Here is a 23432-nt window from a genome sequence, read left to right on the forward strand (position 1 = left end):
AGTCTGACATGGAGGCATCTGCTTCTCATTTTCATTTTGAGATTTTCCAGCCAGGATCCCAATGTTGGGGTACATACATCCCAATAAAGTGCTAGCTGCTCAATCACTGTTGTCAGCCAGCTAATTCAAGATTGATTTCCCCCCTCACTGTTGATGTATCTCACCTCCCTGATTCTTCATTTGCAAGATGGAAATGGTATTGTGGCTTCAGCTCCAAGAGGTTCTTGCCAAGAGTATAGGGTGGAATTGGGGGGCATGTACAGAGACTGGGTGATGGTATGGGGTTCTGGGAGGAGAGGAGGCTGCACTAGGCGTTCCTTGTTATTCTCTGCTACAATCCCTTTTCTGTGGTGTCTCTGAAATTCTGATGGCAAATGTCCGCTGGCTCCTTTGATGATCGTGTGTGTGTGTGTGTGTGTGTGTGTGTGTGTGTGTGTACTTCACATGTGCTCTCTCAGCTCTAGAAATGGAAGAATTTCAAGATTTTTCTTTATTTAGATATAAAAAATACAGTACGTCTCAGGCACCAGTGTGGTCAATCTATAGTCATTATTTCTAGAGCAGTTACTACAATGATAGGAAAAAGAAGGTTACAGGAATCTGTTTATCAAACTAAAAAAAAAAAAAACAAACCTGTTAAATTGTTAACCTAAAAAGCAACTTGCTTACTATGCAAAACTCTTATATTTTTGTGAGAGCTAGAATCATGTAAGTATTATTAGTAAAAACAAAAAGTATATGAAGAACTAGTTGCTGGTTAAATAAGTCAGTGTTATCTACAGTCCCCTGAAGTGTGAGGGGCCTTGCCCAGAGTGGGAATCTCAGTCATGACCAAGAACGAGTTGGAGGGTTTGCCTCCTTCCCTGCACCCTCCTGTTGAGTGATGCCACTTCTCCAAGGCGTGTTTACAGTGGAATGTTCCATGTGTGGCTGAAAGTGGGACATGAAGAGAGGACTAGGGCTTGGGCAGGGCAGGGGCCTTGTCTTCTGCAGGGTGTGCCCAAGGGATGGGGCCCTGCTGGGGTTCCCTGAGAGGTGGCAACACCGAGGTGTGAGGGCAAACAGTGTGGCTCCATTGCAGTCATGTTTGGGTTTGGACATTGGCCAAAGTTGCTAGTTGCTGTGGGTGCCTCTAAGTCAAGAGATGAGGAGAGAAAGAAAGAAAGGCAAAAGAGAGCATGAATGAGTGACCAGGCAAGACAGAGATGGGGAGAGGTGTTCTGCTCTGGGAACATTGGTTCCCACTTCCCAGGCAAAACTAGAGGGGTGTTGATGAGGCTCAATTTGGGGTCACAGCTACTCGAGGCCCTCTACAGAGGGTATGGGTGTGGAGGTATCCCTCACTCTAGGATTTGTCACGCTTGGTACCCACTGTCCCTTCAGGATGAATTCATAGTTGCTTCAAAGTTCGGCGAGCCGTTTCCCTGACTTTGGTTGAATTTTCAATGTTCAGTACAGCACAGTTACCCGCATGGCAGACAAGTGAGGTCACCTCAGGACCTGAAGTTGGGAGCTGCCAAGGGCCACTGTCTCCCTCTTGACAGACCTGGGGAGGGGCCCAGGCGTGGTGCAGGACTTGGGAGGGGGTGGTGAGGAAGTTAAAGCAGGGCAGGCATGATGGACAGTCCCAGTCTCCTTTGGGACTGGGCTGCTGGGCGTGTCAGCCACAGGTCATGCTGTCCTGCACTTTGCCTCCAGGCAGACAGGCACCAGGGCCTTACCAGCCTCACCAGGGGTTTCAGGGACCTCAGGGGAAGACCTCTCCTTGGCAGGTGACCATAAGCTGCTTTGAGGAGCCAAGAAAGTCTTTGTGTTGGACCTGTGGTCCCTGGTGGCGGGGTTATGTGGAGGTCCAAGCCCAGACACAACACTAGCTGGGATTTTCCAGCATTTGGGAGGTAGCCATCACTGACATATGTTCCTGGACATTTCAGGGACCTGGAGTTTGCTACCCAAGGTGGTCAGGTCTCTGGGACTCACGAGGAAGGGCTGCTGGGCTGGGCTGTCAGTGCTACAAGTTGAGGGCTCAGGTCCTGGTGTCCGACTGGCGGAAGCTGCAGTGGTTTGGGTCCCCAGGCGCAGAGGCTCGCAGCTCCCTAATACACGAGGTCCTCCTGGGGGTCGGAGCCATACAGCTCGGCCAGCATCTTGAACCTGGGCCCCCAGTCGTTGAGGAAGTCGTAATCGACGTCTGAGTCAGAGGAGTCGGTGCCCAGGGAGCTGAGGGACTCAGCGATGGACTCGGAGCCCTCGTAGCCGTAGATGTGCAGCGTGTCGTAGGGCGGGCCGCCGCCGTCGTGGTCAGCCTCGTCTTTCTTCACCTCAATCACAGCGGCCATGTCCCCAGGTCCCCCGTGCACAGTAGGGGGCGTGCGCCGCGGCGGCTTCTGCACCTGCGCGTATACCAATGGCCCTGCGTCCAGCCCGGGCCGTGGAGGCTTGGCCCCGCCGCGGCGCGTCGAGTTGAGCACCGACACGTCGTAGCTGTTGGTGTCCATCTCGCCGCCGCCCTCTTCGTTGTAGGAGACCAGCTGCTCGTGGATTTCCGGCACACTCTTGCCGTGGGCGCGGGCCTGCTTCCGGAGCCGCCGTCGCAGGAAGATGAGCAGGGTGATCACTGCAAGGCAGCGCGAGTTAGACCAGGTGCAGCGGAACGGGAGGTCACCACCCTCGGGGGGACACTGCGCCCTTCCCTCCTCCCTGGGAATTCTGGGACCAGCCCAGCTTCCCTGTGACACCCAGGCCAACACAGAAGGTTTGGTTTGGTCCAGACGCCTGGTGGGCCCACCATCCGCCACCTCCGTAGTATCTGCCCGGCCCTGCTCCCAGGGAATCCTGACTGGATGTCACGGCCACTGGTAAGGATCCGGGGAGAGGTACAGAGGGGACCTCCTTCAAGTTCATTCTCTTCTGCCAGTCTCAACCCCATCTACCTGCATCCTCATTTCCTCCCTCCTCACACCACTGTGGCAAATCCTTCTCTGTCATGTCGAAAGGGAGAAAGCCAGAGGTGGGGGCAGGAATGGCGAAAGGGAGGGAGTCGGAATTTGGAGGGCAAAAATTCTGATCCATTGGTTCGTTGACAGTTATGATAATAATGCTTAATAGAGGGGATGGCAGACATGGGACTCATTGCAGGAGCAGTGAGCACCTACTGTATACATGCTGGCATGAAATTGGCACATTTCCATGTTGTCTCACTGAAGTAAGATATTATTGTCCCATTTTACAGGTAAGCAAATGAGCTCAGAGAGGTTGAGTGATGTGCCGAGACTACCGTGGTTGGCAGTGGTGTAGCTGTTGACCCTGATGAAAGCTCAGGAGTGTGGATGTATGAGGGTGACCAAACCCCCCGAGGAGGGGTGGACTGAGCTCCTACAATTAGACTTAGATCATCCCTCAGGCTCTGTCCTTCTAGTCTTGAATTAGTTAATAAACTGTTACGTATGTAAGTAAAGTTGAGATGTTCTCTCTGAGCCTCATTTTCCTTGCCTGTAAAATGGAAATAATGGCTTCTCTGCTCCGTTTATATTTGGTCAGGTGGTTATCAGGTTACTGCAATTCTGTGTGTGGTGGCAATGCCATTACCATTATTATTATTAACTATTCTTAAAAGAGGAATCTGGGTCAGGACTCTCTGCCACAGAAGCCCCCCAGAAGGGAGGCTCACTCAGGGGGCCTCTCGGGAGCTACTGGCAGGAAAGGCCTGGAGCAGAGAATGTGGGTGCTTCGCTCTCTCCCCAGTTCCTGTCACCTGAGGTGTCCTCTGGAGGATGGGCCTCTGCCCCATCTCATGGCAAGTGAAGTGCAGGAGAATTTTTGCCTCTCACAGGAGTCCCCAACCATCAACTGGTGGGAGTTGCTGGGTAAACACTGGCTATTAGTGCCGCCCAGTCCCAGTGGGAGGAAGCTCCCATGACTCACGGGGGTAATTTGGGGGACAGTGCACTCTTCCTTGGCTGCCTCCATTCCTCATCTCACACCCCATCTACCTTCTGGGCTTCCTGGGAGCATCTCCCAAGTAAATCACTTGCACCCCAATCCTTGTGCCCAGGTCTGCTTCCTGGGAACCCAAACTAAGGCAAGGCTTAAAATACTCCAAAAATTTCAGAGTCCCAAACAAGAAAGATTTCAAAGCTGGAGGGTTCCTATGAAAGGGAAAAAAGCCCATGGATATAATCTAAACTAGATGTTTTGAGATTTTTCTATTTCTTTCCAAAAGAGGAACTGTGTCTTCTGTTTTCAAAGTAGGTTCATGTAAATAAATGCCTAGAACAGTAGCTGGCACACATGAAGTTGAATAAGTGAATATAAAAGTTGAGTAAGTGAATGTCATATATAAAGTATTTTAAAGCAGGGCCCAAGGCCTGTCCTCCTCCCCGGTCCACCCCCACCCTTAGGCACCCAGGGAGGTCAAGCTGGCCTTCCTGGCCCCCACTCTGAACACCAGGGGCCCACGTTGGGGTACTGGCCCAGGGGTGGGTCCCTGGCCTCTTCCTCCTCTGGTACAGCCCACGCAGTGTCCCCTCCCTGCCCTCCTGGGTACTGACCTGTGATGGTGAGGATGCAGAGGAAGATGGCTACCAGCGCCTGGATGCTGACGCCCGCCTGGTAGGCCATCTCCTCACAGAAGGTGAACTCGCCATGCTCATTGCACTTGCACACTGTCACAGCCAGCGTGTTGGTGCCCGTGAGGCTCGGCCTCCCGTTGTCCGAGATGAGCACAGGCAGATGGTGGACCTTGGTTCGTTCCCGGTCAAACGGGCCGTACTTGACTGTGATGTTGGCTGTGTTATCTGGAAACACCAAGGCTGCAGGGTCAGGCTGTGCTGCCCACAGTGCCTGTCCCCTTATCCACACTGATGGGGTGGCCTGCCTCCTCCAGGGAGCCCTCTCTGATTGCGCCAGCCCTTGTGCTGCCTGGGCTGCTTCTGTGCCCTTTGCATCCCCTGCCTCGTGTTTCAGCCATTTCAGTGCAGGTCTGTTCCTCCAGAGAGGGGCTATTTTGGGCAGCTCCTTTTGACTTAGTCTCTAAAAATGGCTTGGCCAGAATGTACAATGTTTGCTTTCTGTGTCTGTGGGCAACTGATATACCTGACCTTTCTTCCTCCTTAACACACCTAATTGGGGATTTCTGGGACAGGCTGGAATTGGGACTGCTTCAGCCCTAGTATTGGCTCTCCCTCCCAGCTCCCGTCAATGGTTTCATGTATAGGAGAATTCCCCAAGGGAGCTTTTTAAACCTGCTGATTTTCAGACCCTCTTTCAGCAATCCCCACCTCCGCTCCCTCCCCCATTTCTGACTCAGTGGCTTTGCGCAGAGGCCAGATAATCTGCCTTTTGTAGGCTCCCTGGGAGGTTGTGATGCTGATGGTCAGGGGAGGGTTCAAGGACTCCGTGCTCCAGGATTTAGAAGGGGAATTTGAGCAGCTGTGCAGGGTCTGCCTACTCAGGAAGCCATCCAAAAGCAAAGGAGGCCATCTTTTAGATTTCAAATGATAGCCAGTGACCTCTCATTATTTAGTAGTCATGTCTATTATAATGGAGAATCAACGATATGGCATTGACATTTTATGGGAGAAATGAGGGCTTTCTCACTAAACTCACTTAATACTATAGCATGATATTCATGTTATAAGTGAATCTGGGACCAACAGTTGTGCCTCCTGGTTGCATATGGGTATCTTTTGGTTGGCCTTTAAAGCTTTCTACCCGATTGTAGACCTTCTCTGAGGTGGGATTTAGTTGGACCTTGTGGGTGGGGTGACAGGTATTTTTGCCACATTATTTACTGCTAAAGAGCTGAATGTTGAATGGTCTGTCATTGACTGTCAACACATCATGACCACCTTGCCCATCTCATAGGAGGCTGTGGCTGATCCCCTGGGTCTACCCCCACTCTTAGGGACCCCACTCCCTGACTTTCCTCAACAGTGGCAATGGCTGTTTCTATACAGTGTTCCTCATCAACCACAGTTTCGCCAGTCAGGGATGGGTAGGGATTCCATTCACCCCGTACTGGGGGAAGGATTTCTCTATTTAGACTCAAGGGGGATTTTTTTCTATTTTTGTAAGGAAGCTGCTGAAGCCATGGAAGCCTGTCTGCTGTTGGCTGGAATTCAATCAACTCAGCATCATCACTTTCCCAAGCTCTGATTGGTCACTGCTGACATCATAGGACTCTCTGGGTTGTGATTGGTGGGCCAAATCCTATTCCAGGGCACCTGGTGGTAAGTAGTTATTATAACTGAATTATGACAGTTTTCTCTATCCTTGGCATTTTGGATTTCACATTTCCGGTTTTGACTCTTTGGGAGTGACCTCAAAGTTCAGCATTTTGTAATTATGCTGAGCACAAAGATCTTGTATGGGAAGGAATTCCTTGGCTAGTTCATGAATAGAGCATCCCATATCTATTCTGTCTGTACCCCATATCTATTCTGTATGCCTCGCTGACTTAGATCTTAAGGGAATGGCAGGCCATGTGCACTTGGCAGTTTGGCCAGGGTGGCTCTGACCATTGCAGACCAATAAGGTATGTGGCAGAAGTTGAACAAACTGTTCCATAACGTGAAAACCCCAGTGAGGGCCTGCCCCCAATTTCTTGGCTGGTCCTTGACCCTGGCGCTTCAGGACTCAAATAACCCCATCCCTGAGCCCCCTAAGAGCCAGGCTGACTCCTTTGATGCATACCGTGATTATCTGTGAGGGTGAAGTTGCTGTGCTCGGTGCCCAGGGAGAATCTGAACCTCACGTTTGTTGGCGTTATGTCCTTGTCTGTTGCCGAGATTTGTACAACCAGCTGGAGTGTGAAAGATGGGGAACAGTCAGTGGTGGTGTTGGGGCGGCCTGGGGTTCACTGATGGAGATTTTGGGTTTAGACCTGATCATGGCTGCCTCTCCTGTGCAACACTAACCTAAATGATCTCCATAAAGCCACTCTTTATACCAGCCCCTTCCCCGCCAATCTGTTCTCCACATAGTTTCTCTGAGCCTCAGTTTCTCCATCTATAAAGTGGGGATAATGTCACCTTTCCTTAAGGTTGTTGTACAGGTTACATTAAGCTCAGTGAAATGCCAGCTGACTGTGGATGGGAGGGAGGTGGTGCCCCACAGCTTGTCCCAGGAGGGTGCCACCCTCACTCGCCCCCTGAGCCAGACTCACCTTGCCCTGGGCAGCATGCTCACACACTTTGGGACTGTAGGGCTGGGCGAACTCGGGGGCATTGTCGTTCTCATCCAGAACTTCGATGTACACCTGCACAATGGATTCTTTGCCTGTGGGGGTCCCTGCAGGGAGAAAGGACTTGTCACCACAGTGGGCTCAGCTCGTGCCAGGCCCAGGAGCAGAAGGTGTGTAGATGGGCACTCCTGCAGGGATGCCCATTTTGCAGGAAGAGGGGGCTATGGACTTGGAAGAGAGGCCAGGGATGGTGCTCTGGATGAAAAGTGTGGAAGAGGAAGGGGTTCGAGCTTCATATACAAGGATGCTTACTAAAGCATTACTTGTAAGAATAAAAAGGTAAATAACCTAAGTGAATTTTAAAAAGGTTTAATCAAGTTAATTGGATTAAGTAATTTAAGTAGCTAAATTATTAAACTAATCTAATGATTCAAGTAAGTAATTGAATAGAAATACATATAACTTATTAAATTAAATCAATTAATTACAAAATAATTTAAAAGGCAAACAGCCTAAGTGAGATTCGGTTAATAAATTATGCCACTTTAAAAGAATGGACTATGTGGCCATTTATAATGCCCATGTAAATTACAGTTAAAAAAATGTAATAAAAAAAAGACATTTTAGTATTATGAAAAAGTGGTTCTGGAATAAGGTTACATAAAAATGCAGGATATGATTTTACACAAATATTATAAACTTGTATAAAAATATGTATAGAACAAAGACTAGAGAAGCTATACTAAAGTGCTAACAGTAGTTGTCTGTACGGTGGGATTATGGGGGAACAATTTTCTTCTCCTTTTCTGTTTTTTTATGTTTTAAAATGAACAACAAATTATTACCTTTAAAATTTAAAAACTGTATGAATGATATTAAATGGGGAAAAAAGGGGTAAATATTTCTTTGGAAAATGCCCATTGAAGTTGGCCTGACTGCCACGTTGGGGGGCCCAGCAGAAAGCAGGGGCCTTCCAGGGTGGTACTTAGTGGGGCCTTGGCCACGTCAATCCGTCTCCAGGCTGCTGGTCTCCTGGGTAAGGTGGGCATGTTAGTCCTTTTTCTGGAGGGGAGTTATGATTTGCTCATATAGGCAAAGGATGCAAAACTCCAACACTTGCCTTTCCCTCTGGCACAAGTTACACTAATTTCTAGAGAACCTTACAATCTTGGAGTTAGAAGCTGCAGCAGATTTTGAATTCAACCCACTAACTGGAACATAAACAGCCCCCAAAGCTGCCTTTTCCAAACGTCCACAATAATAAGATTCAAGTGGCACTTGTTCAGTACACTTTCCTTGGCACTATTTCTGGTTCACTGGGCCAGAACCTCCAGAAAAGGGCCTGAGAAGCCATATGTTAAGAGGTTCCCTGGATGATTCTCATCACAGGGACATCTGGCAGCCTGTTGGTTAACAGAGCTTCTTAAACTGTAACATGCACGAGATTCTGATTCAATCTGGGTTTGGGGCCTGGCCTTCTAACAGGGTTTCAGGGGATGTGGATGCTGCTGGTCCATGCACATTTGGGGATGGAAGCTCTATAGCATCCTGGGAAAGTGGTGCTTCAGCAGGAACTTGTAATACCTGTAGAGACCTGCAATGACAGATTATGCCAATTTTGAAAGAATGAGAGAAAGGAGAAAGACCAGGTTCCCTGGCAGATGGGGCCACTCACCGCTAGAATCCAGTTCTTTAGCCTCCACAGTCAGGTTATACCAGGGGTAGATTTCTCTGTCAAGTTCTTTCTCATTGGAAATATCCCCATTCTTGTTTACTCGGAAGAACTGGCCCTTGTCACTGGTCCTGCGGATGGAGTATCTGCCCAGGAGAGAGAGATTCATGGCTTTCCATTGTTCTTTGCTGAGTTCAAACTCTCAGCATCACAGACGAGGCTCTTCAGGATCTGTCCTTTGCATCCTCCTCCGTCCTCCTTTCACTGCTCATTGCACTCTACCACCCAGAGCAGTTCAGAGCAGTGAGATAAACCCTTCGATCTGAGCAATGTTGCCATCACTGGACTGAGGGTAGTGCCTGGGACTCCATCAATAGCACTTTCAGGCAGGTGGCACGATAATCAACTATACCACAGCTGGGATTGTTTTTTTTTATGATTAATGAAAAGATAGTTGGGCAAGAGCCAAGAAGAAATAAAAAAGAAGCTGGAAGAGATAAGAACTGAGTGAAAGAAAATTAAATTTTTAAAGTGAAAATTTGAACAGTTTTTCCAGAAATCAAGAACAAAGAGGTATGAAGAGATGAAGAAAGAGGGAAAATATCATTATATATATATATATATATATATATATATATATATATATATATATATATATACACACACACACACACATCTATAAATATATATTATTTGGAATATATATATTTATTAATACTGAAGAAAATTCCAGAACAAATATAAACAGAAGAAATAAAAGATATAATAAAAGAAAAATTTTCTGATTTGAAGAAAGCCCCAGGTCTACAGATTAAAATAGGTCATTGATTTTAGGCATAATTTAAAAAAGAGATCAATATTTAGACATATCCTGATGACACTTTTGAATTTCAAAACAATATGAAGAAAGTGAAAAGAGTCTAGACAGAGAAAATGCATTTTTATAAAGAGAAATCGGATTCACCCCAGAAAGTCCCCACAAAATTAAATGCTAGAACACATCAATAGTATTTTTGGAGGGAAGTGTCTATAATCTTAGGATTATATGAACACATCTAAGTGTTATTAACTTAAGAAGGCAAAAGAACTAATGTATTTGTAAATATTCAAGAAATCAGGAAGTATATCACCCACAAAGATTGGTCCTGAAAAAATTATTTAAAAGCTTCATCTAACTAAGAAATATCTCAATATAAAATAAAAACTTGGTTTGATAGGAATTAAAATGAAATTATTGATTTATTAATTATACATAGGAAAGCAGTGGTCTGTGTATGTGTGTGTGTGTGTGTGGAGAGAGAGAGAGAGAGAGAGAGAGAGAGAGAGAGAGAAAGATCTTTGAACTACAAAATACAGGTCTAGGAAAACATTTATAATTTTACAGATAGAAGTAAATCTCACTGATAAAAGTAAAAATGGATGTACTCAATCCAAATATCTAGGTGAAAAAAATAGATGGTGAGAAAACAAAAAAAAAAATTGAGAAATGGGAAACGTAAAACAGGATAAAAGAAGTATAATCAAACATCGTTTATGATGAAAAATGTAAATAGGTTAAACACAAAGCATCTTAGTTTAGGTTGAAAAGCAAAGCCAACTACATTCTACTTCCAAGAGACAACTTAAAGCCAAATGACTAAAGAAAGTTAAAAAGTAAAGGTTGGAAAACTTGTATCAGGTCAACACAAATAACATGAAAACAGGGCTGACAAACTTAACATTAGGCCATATGGAATTGAAGGCAAAATGTTTAAGCAGAATAAACTGGGTAATTTCATAAGGATAAAAGTCATAATGAAGGTAAAATAGTTATAAACTTCTGTTAAGGGAATAGTATGATTAAAATATATAAAGCAAAAGCTTTGATATTCTAGGAAATAAATGAAAAAAAGTATCAATGTATTCCATCACAGAAAAAGTTAAAGCAAAAATACAGAATATCCAACCACTTGTAAATGAAAATAAAAACAAATCTCTTAAATAAACCCTTGGATCTATGAAGAAATAAAACTAATCATTATAGCCTATTTAGAATAAAATGGCCCCAAAACTTATGAAATGTGGCCAAAATGGAGGGACATATTTTGTTCTTAATAAGAAGATCTGGTAACATAGAAACATGAACTCTTCCAAAATTGATATGTAAACAGACCTGATAACATAGAAATATTTATTCTTCCAAAATCGATATGTAAACACAATTAGAATTCTGTTGTTTTTAAAAAAACTGGATAAAAAATTTCAAAGTTCATATGAAGGAATGAATGTTTCAGAGTGCATAAAAATTATGTAAAGTAAGAATACAGTGAGGGAAGGACTTGCCTTATACACACTAAGTTTGGCGTTAAGCTGCTACAATAAAACAGAATGGAGATAGAATAGAGGATTCAGAAATAGATTCGGGAATATACAGGAACTTAGTATACAGCAAAGGTGGGAAAATGATGACTTGTTTAATACATGGTGCTGGCACAATTGACTACCCCTCAGGAATAAAATGAGATTGGATTAAATTCATACTTATTATCAAACGTTAATAGCTCTAGAAAGTAGGACTTAGAACTATATTGTTTGTCCCAGAAAAAGAAGTAGTGATGAAATGGGCATGGTATGATCTAAAACATTTTAAAACCAACCCAAACAAACAGCAACTCCTCCATAAATGTATCTAGCTGTTTGTGTGGTCATGAAGAAAGGCGTGATAGGACCACATGAAACGAGTTGGATGAACATTGGTTATCTGGGAGTGGGCGTTACTTATGTTTCTTTATCGATCTTCATGTTGTTTCTCGGTGTGAAATAAACACTTTTTCCTTCTGTGGTTTTGGGAAGACTCATAAAACATGTTTAGTGTCATCTGGTTGGTTGCTCTCTTGACTATCTGATCTCCCCAGATGGGACCTGGGGGAGCCTGGGTCCAAAAAGAACAGGCCCTTCAAGGTTGAGCAGCTCGGATGGCCAGGACCGTGCTAGGGGGGTGCCTGGGCAGGATGAGAGCCCAGCCGGCCACGTGGGTTAGTGGAAGAGCTTGGGCTATACTAGTCTGGCCTCTGCTACTTCCCACACACGTGCCGGGAGAAGCGAGTGTTCCCTTTGAGTCCTGGTCTCAGTCCAGCAGGCGGAAGAACCGCAATGCCAGGGTTGTCACGACCACCAGCCTCACACCCTCCTTACCCAATGGTCCGCCGAGCGGCGTCGGGGTCCACGGCCCGCACTGAGCCGATCAGAGGTTTCTTTTGGTTCTCCCGCAGCTGGAAGTGGTAGAAGGGCTGCTGGAAGGTGGGAGGCTCGTCCACGTCTGTAATGTTGATGATGACCCGGGCCTTGTTTTTGGCAGAGGCGCTGCTTGCGTAGCGGAGGTTGATGGTGGGGTCCATGGCCTCGATGGTGAAGGTGTATTGCCGGATGCGTTCATAGTCCAGGGGCTGTGGGAGGGAAATGTATGGTGGTCATCTGCTCTGAGCCAAGCACATGGCACATGAGCTTCACGGCAACCTGTGAGGTAATACGCATTTTACGGATAAGGGGCCTGAGACGTGGAGAAGTGATATTTCCAAGGTCATCAAGGGAGTGGTTGGGCCTGGCTGTCCTCAGCTGTCCCCCATTGCACTCAGCTGCCTCATGGGTGCACCCCGAAGCCTGGTTCTATGCCTGGCCCTGTTCCAAGTATTGGGGACAGACAGGGATCAGCCCCAGTCCTGCTCTCAAGGGGATCAAAGCCTAGTGGTTCTAGACACAGCTCCTTAAGGACGAGCCTTTTCTTTATGCCTTTGCTAAAGATGCCTGCTTAGTACACCCCTACTTACCCCTCAAGAAGCCAATTCAGAGGTCATCAGATGTTCTCTCAGAACCCATCCCTGTCCCCTCGACACAGGCCATTGTCTCTGCACAGGTCGCTGTAGCACTTACACCCGGCTACGTGTTTTGTCTTTGCGTGTCTTCCCTGCTCGCTGACCGCTTCAGTAACGTGGAGGCGATCTGACTCCCTGGGTGGCTCCAGTCCCCAGTCAGGGCTGCCCAGAGATGGACTCGGGAGCTCTGCTGGCGGTCTGGCTTGGACAGAGGGGTTCCGGAGTATGCCATTCGAGGTGGGTCATCCCTGGCCCAGGACCTCCAGTCCTCTGAATGGCCATTCGGGAGGTGTTCTGTGCCCCTGACAGGACCTTCCCTCCTCTTCCAGATTCAGTTGGACTGGCTGCTGTCAGCAACAGCCACTGCCAGGGGCCACCCACATCCTCATGGCACTCACTGTTTCCTTATGTGCTGATACGGCTTTCTGCTGCAAGCAACTGTAACTCTACCAGGGCTCTAGTGTCCAGTGTCCAGGGCAGGACAGAAGGTGCCAGGGAGTGAACGCCCCCAGGAGTAGCCCTCAGTCCATGCCACAGCGCCCTCACCCTCAGCTGCTGCAACTCTGAGGCAGCTGTCCCCCAGATGTCCCCAGTGGAACTGGGGCTCCATTACCCACAGTGATAACCTGCTCACGAAGGAGCCCCACAATAACTTCCTCCTTTTCCTGCGTCACTGCTCCTAGGGCATCCTGGGATCACCTCCCAAATAAACCATTTACACCCAAATCCTTGCCTCCAGGCCTGCTTCGGGGGTAATCCAGCCTAAGGCACCAACTCTTCTCTCCTGGCTCCCCTGTCCCAGCTCCAGGGCCACAGTCTTCATAAGCACATGACCAGCTCTGAGCTGACCCAGATGTACACCTCTGATGGCCTGTGACCTGGGAGCAGCCCCTGGGAGAGTCCTGGGGATGCTGAGAGCCTCCATCCCCACATCTGAGCTCATTGCCCCAGACCGACAAACCTTCATGGGCTTGATGATGCCCTCATTGCGCGTGGAGTCCGTCTCGATGCTGAAGGTGTCCCTGTACTCGCCCTGCACGATGCTGTACTTGGTCATCCGGTTCTGGGGCTCGTCTGGGTCCTCAACAAACAGAGAGCCCAGGGGGCTGCCTACACGGATGTCTTCGGGCACCGCAAATGTGTACTTGGCTGATGCAAATAGGGTGCCCCAACGGGCATTAGGTTAATGAGCTAAACAAGGCCATTGTCCCTCATATTATCCTAATAGGTTCCGATACAGGAAATGGACATGATAAAATAATAACAGTAATAATGCCACTGAAATTTTGGGTCCCAAGGCAAAGAGGTTCTGCTCTATCTGTCCTATCCCTCTATCCATCCAACAGGTAGTTATTGAGCACCTACCGTATACCAGGCACTTGGCTAAGGGACCTATCAATTGACAGGAGAGACAAGTCCTGCCTTTAGGGAGCTTGTGCCATGCACAGTAAGGCTGCCTCAGGAAAACTGGCCTGTCCTTGGGGCAGCTGAGACTGAATTATGTCTCAGTGTTGGACAGTGCAAGTGATAAGCCATCTGACTTCTTCCCCAGCCCCTCCCAGAGCATGTGAAAAGCTCTTGTCAGACTTTGGTTGGGGAGAATCAGTTTGTGGGTGGGTCAGGGCCCCATGACAGGAGCCAAAATGACTTCCCGGGGCTGTAGGCCCACCCTGAGGTCGGGGGAGAGACAGCGGGACTCTGGGTTCCTCCCTGAGAGCCCCCCAGGACACTGAGTCTGGAGCATCTCAAGCCCCGCCCTCCCCGGGGCCCTCGGGGCCGTGCTCACTCTGGGTGAAGATGGGGAAGTTGTCGTTGATGTCTTGCAGAGTGATAAGCACAGTGGCCGTGCCTGAGTCTCCCCGGAGGCCCTGGGCATCTCGTGCTTCCACCACGACCTCGTACCTGGCCTTCGTCTCTCGGTCCAAGTCTTTGGTTGTCGTGGAAATGAGTCCTGTAAAAGTGTCCCAGCAGGAGCCACGTTACCTGGGGAACTTGTAGAAAATACCAATGCCTGAGCCCTCCCCTGAGAGCACCTGACTTAAAACCTCCCCAGGTGGATCCATGTGCCGCCAGGGCTGAGAACCCCTGGCCAACCACCCCCTGCCTCCATGCCCTGCTCTGCGAGGCCAAAGCTGCCCAGACTAGTTGGTCCAATATTGGCCTTAGCCACCTGGAGCATTGTGCCGAGAAAGAGCGCGAGGCCACCTCTAGGCTCAGCGTGGAAAGAGTGCTATGATAGATTAGTGATGCCTGCCTGGGATGTGGTGGCATCTGGGCTGTGTACTTGCCATCCCTCTGAAGAACAGTGCGCCCCAGGTCTGGCCAGTGGGACTTCTGTTTTGCTCCCAAGACTCAGTCCTCACAGTTTTTAAAGTCACACTTAATAGACAATTACTACAATTACTATGGGCCATGAGCTCTCCATACGCTAATTCAAACTTCACGGCTACCATGCAATATGAATATAAGCGTTGCCATTTTCAGATTAGGGGACCAAGGCTTGCAGAGGTTAGTGGACTTGCCTGAGGTCTTAGAGAGGGTGAGTAGGAGAGCTGGATTTGGAAACCAGGTCTGTCTGAATCCATACCCAACATTTATTTCTGCCACTTGGGTCCTGCTTTTGTTTCCTGGACTGGAGTCCGTGTCTTGGGCACCTGTCTGCTTCCTTCTGCCCTCACCAGCCACCTTGTCTTAATGTGTGATACTGACCACCTCCATAGGACAGTGTGGTTCAGTGGGTGGTGATACCTGTCACACTGGACTTCCTCAGCACCTGTACATGGGATATCCACCCCAGTCCCTCTAAGCCAGTGCCTGCCCAGGAGGGTTAGTCCCACAGACCAGACTGATCGATGGCAAAATACTCGTTTCCTTTCAGGACTTCGTATGTGACAGAGGTGTGTTCTGCTATTGTAGGGTCATCTGCGTCCACGGCTGTCAGATGGGTGACCGAGGTCCCTGCAGAGAGAGCGTCCGGGGATTGCTGCCTTGTGCTTGCGGGCCCCTCATCCCATCCCCAGGAGAGAGACGATGGGGCATAGGCTGTTCCCTGAACCCATCTCCCCCGCGTCCTGAGGGAGGAAAGCCTCGTGTGGGGGCAACGTGCTGGCAGGGGTGGAGGCCCAGCCTGGTCAACCTTGAAGGGGGCAGAGAGAGCAGGTGATTTTCATTTCCAGGGAAATGAAGGAGAGGCAGGGGGTTGGGATATGAGGAGAAACCCAGGAGAGTGAGGGGCTGCTTCTTTCCTCTCCTGGAAGGCTGAAAACAAAGGAATAGGAAGGTGTCCCCACAGGAATAGGTGTCACAGCACTTTCCCCCGTGCCCTTAGGGTCCTCAGACTGAGCAGGAAGATCTGGTCCCAGGGTCTTGGCCAGGGATCCTGGACTAAGGAGTGGGGAAGGGAGTCCTTTTCTGGCTCCTCCTGGAGGCTGTGGGTAGAATTGAGGAAGGAATAGTAACCTCTGAACACCTGGGGTCCATGCTGGTGACACCCCTTGGGGTGAGGGTTCTAGTCCTCCCCTCTCTACTCCTGCATGTGTCCCACAGATGACTCTCCTTGCCTTTGTGGTACGGTTGGCATTTCTTCACGTGCAAAGACTATGTTTGTGGTGCGCCAGTCCTGAGAGGCGGAGCAGTGGGGAGGGTTTGTTCTAAAGAGTAATCAGATGTGTGTGTCTCTGATGGTTAAGGCTCTGTTCTCGATCAGGATCGGGGCTCAGTCCATGACTCGGATCAGGGCTCAGTTTGGGGCCAAGCCACACCTTAGTCTGTGGACCAGCGTTTCTTTCAAGCCATATAACATGGCAAATAGGCATTATTATAATCACTGCTCTGAGCTCTCTGAATCCTGGCCCAGGCAGTGAAGTTGCTAACGGAGAGATGCCTTCAGGCTGGGGATGAGGGAGGGAAGGAGGGCGAGGGACAGACTGGGCACATACCCACAGCGGACATCTCAGGCACAGAGGCGTTGAAAATCCGGTGTGTGAACACAGGCCAGTTGTCATTCACATCGTGAACTTTGATGGTAAAGCTGGAAGGAGATTCCAGGTTCCTGTTGGTGTTCTTGTCCACGATGAGGGCAATAAGGTGGTACTCAGAGATCTTCTCCCTGTCTAGCCTCTCAAAGGCAAACACGTCCCCTGTGTCTTCTTTGACCCGGAAGACCTTATCGGCATATTCTCCTTTGAGCAGGTACTTGGCGTTCGGACGGTTTACACTCGATTTGATCTAGGAAAGAAGAGGTGCTGTGAGCTGGGAATGAGAGCAGTGGTGTGCGCACATGTGAGTGTGCAAGTACATGTGTGTAGGTATGTGTGTGTACACATGTACATATACGTACACACACGCATGTTTGTGCACATGTGTGTGTGGTGCTGGCCCGGGATCCTAAATGTGACACTAATTTTTTAAAAAATTGGCTACGATATTATATTAGTTTCAGGTGTATAACATAGTGATTTGACATTTATATTCCTTACGATGTGTTCCTCATGGTAAGTCTAGTAACTGTCTGTAACCATACAAACTTATTGTAATAGCGACTGTTTTCCCAATGTTGTACATCTCATGACTTTATTTATTTATAATTAGAAGTTTGTATCTCTTATTCCCCTTCACCCTTTCTTCCCATCCCCCATTACCCTCCCCTCTGGCAGCCATCAGTTCTCTGTATCTATGAGTTTGTTTCTCTTCTATTTGTGTGTTTTTTTAGATTCCACATGTTAAGTGAAATCACATAGTATTTGTCACTTAGCATAATAGTCTCTAGGTCTGTCTGTGTTGTCGCAAATGGCACGATTTCATTCTTTTTTATCGCTGAATAATATTCCATTGTGTGTATGTGTATACATATGTGTGTGTATATATACACACATATATATTACATTACTATGTATATTACATATATATGTAAATATATAAATATACATATGTGTGTGTGTGTGTGTGTGTGTGTATATATATATTACACATACCATATCTTCTTTGTCCGTTTGTTTATTGATGGACATTTAGGTTGCTTCTGTATCTTGGCTATTATAAATAATGCTGCAATGAACATAGAGGGACATATGCATATGTCTTTTTGAATTAGTGTTTTGGATTTCTTCGGACACTCAGAAGTGGGGTTGCTGGGTCACAAAGTAGTTCTATTGTTAATTTTCTGAGGGACCTCCATATGGTTTTCCATAGCGGCTGCGCCAATTTACATTCCCACTAACAGTGTACGAGGGTTCCCTTTTCTCCACATTCTTCCTGACACTTGTTATTTCTTGTCTTGTTGATAATAGCCTGACAGGTGTGAGGTGATATCTCATTGTGGTTTTAACTTGCATTTCCCTGACAATGACTGATGTTGCGTACCTTCTCATTTGTCTATTGGATGAGAAAGAGTGGGTCTCAAGACAGAAGAGGGAGGGTCAAGAAGGGTGTGGTCAAATCCCACTAGGTCTGGGAATGTCCCTAGGGCTTAGCAGTGTGCATCAAAAACATCAAGTGGACGGTGGGGTGAGAAGCGGGTGACAGAGCGTGGGTAGAGAAGAGTCTGCAGGGTGAGGAGGCGGAGACAGGGAGTGAGGACCCTCACCTTGGATGCCTGGGGAAGGAGAGAGAGAGGGCAGCAGCTGGAGGTGGTGGAGCATCCTGGAGCAGGGCTGGGGTATTCAGGGGGCAGGTGGGGTCCTGAGCGGGTCCTAAGGCCTGGTGGCTGGGTCATATGATGAACAGTGAGGTTGTGTAACCTGTGGCCTGGGGGGGACTGTACTGAAGGAGGAGGAAGAGTCTGAGGCCCTGTGTGAGTTGCTCAGGGTTAGGATAAGATGGTAGTTCCAAGCTTGGGGTGGGTGTGTTAGGATCCATGTGGGCGGGGGTCGTAAGGGGGAGTGAGGCAGCTGTGATGTATTTGATTGGAATTCTGAGTATGATTTTATGTGAATATAAGTTTCTGTTTTCCTTCCCTCTAATTTTTCTTAAATACTATATATTTTTTAGGTTAGTTTTAGATATGTAGAAAAATTTAGAAGACAATACAGAGAGTTCTCATACATTCTGATCCCAGTTTCCCTTATTATTAACATCTTATATTAGTCTGGTACCTTTGTTATAATTAATGGACCAATACTGATACATTATTATTAACTGAAGTCTATGGTTTATGCAGATTTTTAAAGTTTTTACTTAATGTCCTTTTTCTGTTCTTGGATCCCATCCGGGACACCACATTACATCTTAGTCATCCTGTTTCTTTAAGCTCCTCTCAGTTTCTCGGCCTTTCAGTGTTTTTGATGACCTTGACAATTTTGAGATGTGCTCGTGAAGTATTTTGTAGGATGACCTTCTGTTGGAATTTGTCTGGTAGTTTTCTTATAATTAGACTGAGTGTATGCATTTTGGAGAGCCCTCCCTTTTAAAAATTATCACTATATTTGGATAAAACGTCTTCATGCCATAGCCATGCTGACCTGTATTTGTGGATTCAGAAGGCTGCTCAGGGCTCACTCCTATTGTCCCCAAGCAGCTCTGTAAACAAAGGCTCCTGGCTATGGCTTTGATAAACAGGGACTTCCTTCCCTCAGATGACGTCTTTGGAGCCAGGAGGTGATCCTTGGAGCCCTGTCCTTGCCTCCCCTCCGCACCCTTGTTTCTAGGCAGGGTGGAGACAGCATGTGCCTTCTCTGTCCCCTGACCCCATGCCAGGTGCCAAGGGAACACTGTTGGCAGATGACGGCAGGCCTGACGCTCTTCCTGCTGCTTGAAGACCCTAGGATGAGTCCTTCAAAGGTTGCCGTGTCAGGCTATGTGTGTTACAGAGGGCCCCCAAGTTCTGCTCATTCTGCCTGACTCAACTGACAGATGTTCCTTGGGGCGGGTCATTTTCTTCAGTGGCTGATTCATGGCACAGTTATCCCATTGGGAAGGATGTAGGTAAGTTGACAGCATTTTCCTCTATGACATAGTTCATATTTCTGTTGGGAGTCAGGAACCCTCTGCTTTCCTGGGGCTAGGTTCTCCTAGGGCTCTGTCCTGGCCTCACGGTGGGATCCTGGGCAAGTGTCTTTTCCCCTGTGTCGCCATACTGAAGGATTTAAACTTCTCTCTCAAGATTTAAACTTTTTGAGAGCTAGAGGAGTCTGTGGGCACAGTCAGCTGGCAGTGGGCAGAGCTGTGAGTGGAGATCCCCGAGCTGCTGTGGCATTTCTGGTACAAGGCCAGACGGGATCCTCCCCCATCAGAGGGTCCTCTCCAGTTTGTTTCTCTATGACCATAGGGCTCCTCCAGCACTGCTGTTTGTGGGGTTCTTTGCTGTGTGCTATCCCTCTAGACTAGGGCTGGCAAGCTGTTTCTATAAAGGGCCAGATAGCAAATATTTTCAACTTTGTGGGTCATATGGTCTTTGTCACAGCTACTCAAATCTGCCATTGTAGCATGAAATCAACCATGACAGTTTGTAAGTGCATGGGAGTGCTCTGTTCCAATAAAACTTTATTTACAAAACCAGGCGGTGGGCTGGTTCTGCCAGCGCTTGTTTTAGACCAAAAGCTCCACAAAGGTGGGGACCATGTCCCGTCTCTGCCCATGGTGGTCTCCCCAGAACCTGGCCTACTGATTGGGATTAGACTTCCTCTCACCAGCACATTCATCTCTTCTTTCTTTAGCCCATCATGTTTAGAGTACAAGAAAGTGACGTGATGAGATTTTATACACTTGAAAGAAAAGTTTTTCCTCACTGAAAGCTCTCAAAATGCCTAGTCCGTCTCCCTGTCACTGTGTGCGAAATTCTACCACTAGACAATTCTTTTGAATCAGAATGGCTGGCTTTGACATCAGTAACAATTTGACACCGTAGGACAGTTCAATCGTCACTCAGATTAGCTCTAATCTCTCGGAAGGTGACTGAGGATGAACAAGATTTAGAGGGGAAGGGAGCGGGGCTTGGAGTCATGGAGGGCAGGCATCTTGTTGTGGGTATCCTAGAAATCTGGGGAGTTATGTGGGTGACAGAAAACTAGGGAGGGATTGTCTGAGAGAAAGGGTTTTTGGAGGAATTTCAAAGGCATAGACCTGGGTTGGCCAACTATGGCCTGGACAATTAGCTTTATCACCAGCATGAGTTTGTAGAAGGCAGCTTAGGTTTGCTGGACCTCTCAGATGGAAACATTTAATGGCAGCCTTGGCTGGTTTTGCCCTAAGCCCTGAACCCCAAGGTCAGGCTGGCCTCCTCAGCCTGTGCCCAGTGTGGCCCTTCTACCAGTGATATTTGGTCCATGGACCAAGATCTGGGAGAAAATGAGCCATAGCATTCAGTATCACTTCCACCACCGTCCCCGCCATGATCACCACCACCAACTTCCCCTTCGTCATTATTAACACCATTATCACCACCATCACTTTTCTCTTCTTCATCACCATTATCACCGCCATTTATCATCATCACCACCACCACCACCTTCCTCTTCACCATCACCTTCATCACCACCATTATCACCATCCCCGTCGCTGCCACCACCACATCACCAGCACCATCACATCCATGATCACCATCACTACCACTGCCAACGTCCCCTTCCTTGTCACCATTATCACCACCACTCCTGCCTTACACTTCCCCATCATCGTCATCACCACCATCATTATCATCATCACCACCGTTATCACCACCACCACCACCACATCTACCACCTCCACCATCTGTACCACCATTACCATCCCCTCACAACCATATTCCCCACCCCTACAACCTCCACAATACCTATCAGCATCCTTACTACCATCACTGTGGCCCGCCTGCTGCCACAGAGAGGCCTGTCCTGCTCTGGGCCTGAGCCTTACCTTGCCCACATAATGAGGCAGGGGCTGGGTTTTCTCTTCATCGATGTGCATCTGGTTCCAAATCCAGTCTCTCTTCTGGCGCCGGAGGGTGGGGAGCATGCTGGGAGTGTCCAGCTGGGCAAGGTTAGCACTCGTGGCAGTTGCCACCAGCAGGCCCAGGCAGGTGCCCGTGGTGGCCAGAAGCACCAGGAGCATATGCATCTTCCTGAGAGGCACAGATCTGGGGACAGAGAGGAGACACCATCAGGGCATATGGGTCACTGTGCTGGGGTGTGAGCAGCTCCCGGGGACAAACGAGCTCCCCTTTTCTGCTCATTCCTTTGCCCTTCACCCTCTGCTGATCCGAGCAGAACCAGACTCTGTTCCTGCCCCCAAAGAGCTCCCAGCCTGGGAGGGGAAGACAGGCACAGACACAATTCCTACTTAACGTCACATGTGCTGGTGTGGAAGCAACTGCAGGTGCTAGGAGAGCCCAGAGGAGGGCTGCGGAGAAGGCTTCCTGCACGAGAGGGTGATGCTGATGGTAGCTCCCAAAACCTTGTGCAGTGGGCACCCAGTTATCCGTATCTTACACGTCAGAAAACCGACCCACAGAGAGGGTCAATTCACCTGGGAGCAAGTGGTGGGGCTGACAATGGATCCCAAGAGTCTGACTTCAGCAGCTAACATTTATCGAGCACTTATCAATTGCCTGACACTGTTCCAAGCGCTTAATGGGTTGTCTCACTTTAATCCTCCCAATAACCCTCAAGGTGGGTATAATTGTAACCCTCCTTTTACAGATGAGCTGAGGAACAGAGAGGTTTAGTAACATTTCTGAGATCACTCAGAATGTAAGCAGCAGTGCCAAGATTCGAAGGAAGTCTGGCTGGTCCAAAAGTTCGTGTTGTTTCTTACTGCTCTCTCTTGCCCCAGCAGCTGCTATGACATGGGATTTCAAGGCTCCTCCAAATAAACATGTCCTTTGGCCAGCTTTGGAGCCCCTGTAGCAGTGTGGCTTTGATGCTGTCTTCAGAAGGCTCTTAGGAAACCCAAATGTGTTCACCCAGAGGGTCAGACCTCACCCCCAGAATTCATGGGAGATTATCAGTTTAGGAGCTGTCACCAGAGTAGGGGTGGGTGGTGTGGAGGTTGACAGGCTGGGCTTACTGTACTAGCTTCATCATTTTCAGGGCCTACTGCAAAATTTAAATGTGCGGTCCCATGTTCAGAAGTTATTAAGAATTTCAAGACAGCGACAGAAGAACATGAAAGCAGGCATGGGAGCCTTTTAAGCACAGGGTCCCTTGTGATTGCCCAGGTTCATGCCCGTCAAGGCCGCCTCCAGGACTTGGGATCAGCCCAGATTAGGATCTAGGGTTCCCCATCGATGGGGGCCTAGCGTCCTCCTGAATTCCAGGGAGAGGGATTTTCCCCATTGCCCCACAGTGGGTGGAGGCTCTGACCTTGGCTGTCACTATGCCCTCAGCCCTGACCCCTTCAGTCCACCCCTGTTGGGTCCCTGTGTCACTGACCTGTGGCGTGTGGGATGGTTCAAGGGAAGGAGGCAGGTGGTGGGAGTGGGATCAGGGCTCCTGCCTGGAGAGACGAGGACTCACAGGGTGCTGCTGGAAGGGGGCCCACTCCCTGACTGTCCCCTGCTTCGGCCCAGGGGAGAGGCTGGACTCTGCACATCACAGGAGATTTCCAAACTCTAGTCACATTTCCTCTGAGACACTGGCGCCAGGCTGGCCTCAGTGAGGGCCGAGGGTGTCATCTGTGCTGGGCCAGCCTGGCCTCTGGGTCTGCTGAGCTTAGCATTCAAGTTTCCCATCCTGTGTCCCCTGCCACTGGCCCAGGAGGAAGTGGGTTCCTGAGTTGGGATGGAGCAGAGCAGGCCCCAAAATACAAGTGCCATGTG

General features: G+C 48.4%; 1 protein-coding gene across 2 annotated transcripts in view; it reads right to left on the reverse strand.

Moving 5' to 3' along the window:
- Positions 1 to 467: 467 nt before the first annotated feature.
- Positions 468 to 23432, reverse strand: part of CDH5 (cadherin 5) — a 33653-nt gene continuing 10688 nt past the window's right edge. The window contains exons 1-12 of one of the 2 annotated variants that reach the window (XM_074314782.1): positions 23047 to 23227; positions 21533 to 21752; positions 16645 to 16933; positions 15548 to 15664; positions 14493 to 14657; positions 13668 to 13855; positions 12030 to 12280; positions 8859 to 9001; positions 7166 to 7290; positions 6694 to 6802; positions 4551 to 4796; positions 468 to 2617 (exon numbers count right to left, since the gene is read on the reverse strand). In XM_074314782.1, the coding sequence (XP_074170883.1) occupies positions 2097 to 2617; positions 4551 to 4796; positions 6694 to 6802; positions 7166 to 7290; positions 8859 to 9001; positions 12030 to 12280; positions 13668 to 13855; positions 14493 to 14657; positions 15548 to 15664; positions 16645 to 16933; positions 21533 to 21733 (2355 nt within the window). In that variant the 5' untranslated portion in view covers positions 21734 to 21752; positions 23047 to 23227 and the 3' untranslated portion in view covers positions 468 to 2096. Of the gene's footprint in view, positions 2618 to 4550; positions 4797 to 6693; positions 6803 to 7165; positions 7291 to 8858; positions 9002 to 12029; positions 12281 to 13667; positions 13856 to 14492; positions 14658 to 15547; positions 15665 to 16644; positions 16934 to 21532; positions 21753 to 23046; positions 23228 to 23432 lie in introns of those variants that run through there. The other variant, XM_019755125.2, reaches the window with a different exon arrangement.

Source organism: Rhinolophus sinicus, linkage group LG11 (assembly GCF_036562045.2).
Source record: "Rhinolophus sinicus isolate RSC01 linkage group LG11, ASM3656204v1, whole genome shotgun sequence".
Taxonomy (NCBI): Eukaryota; Metazoa; Chordata; class Mammalia; order Chiroptera; family Rhinolophidae; genus Rhinolophus; species Rhinolophus sinicus.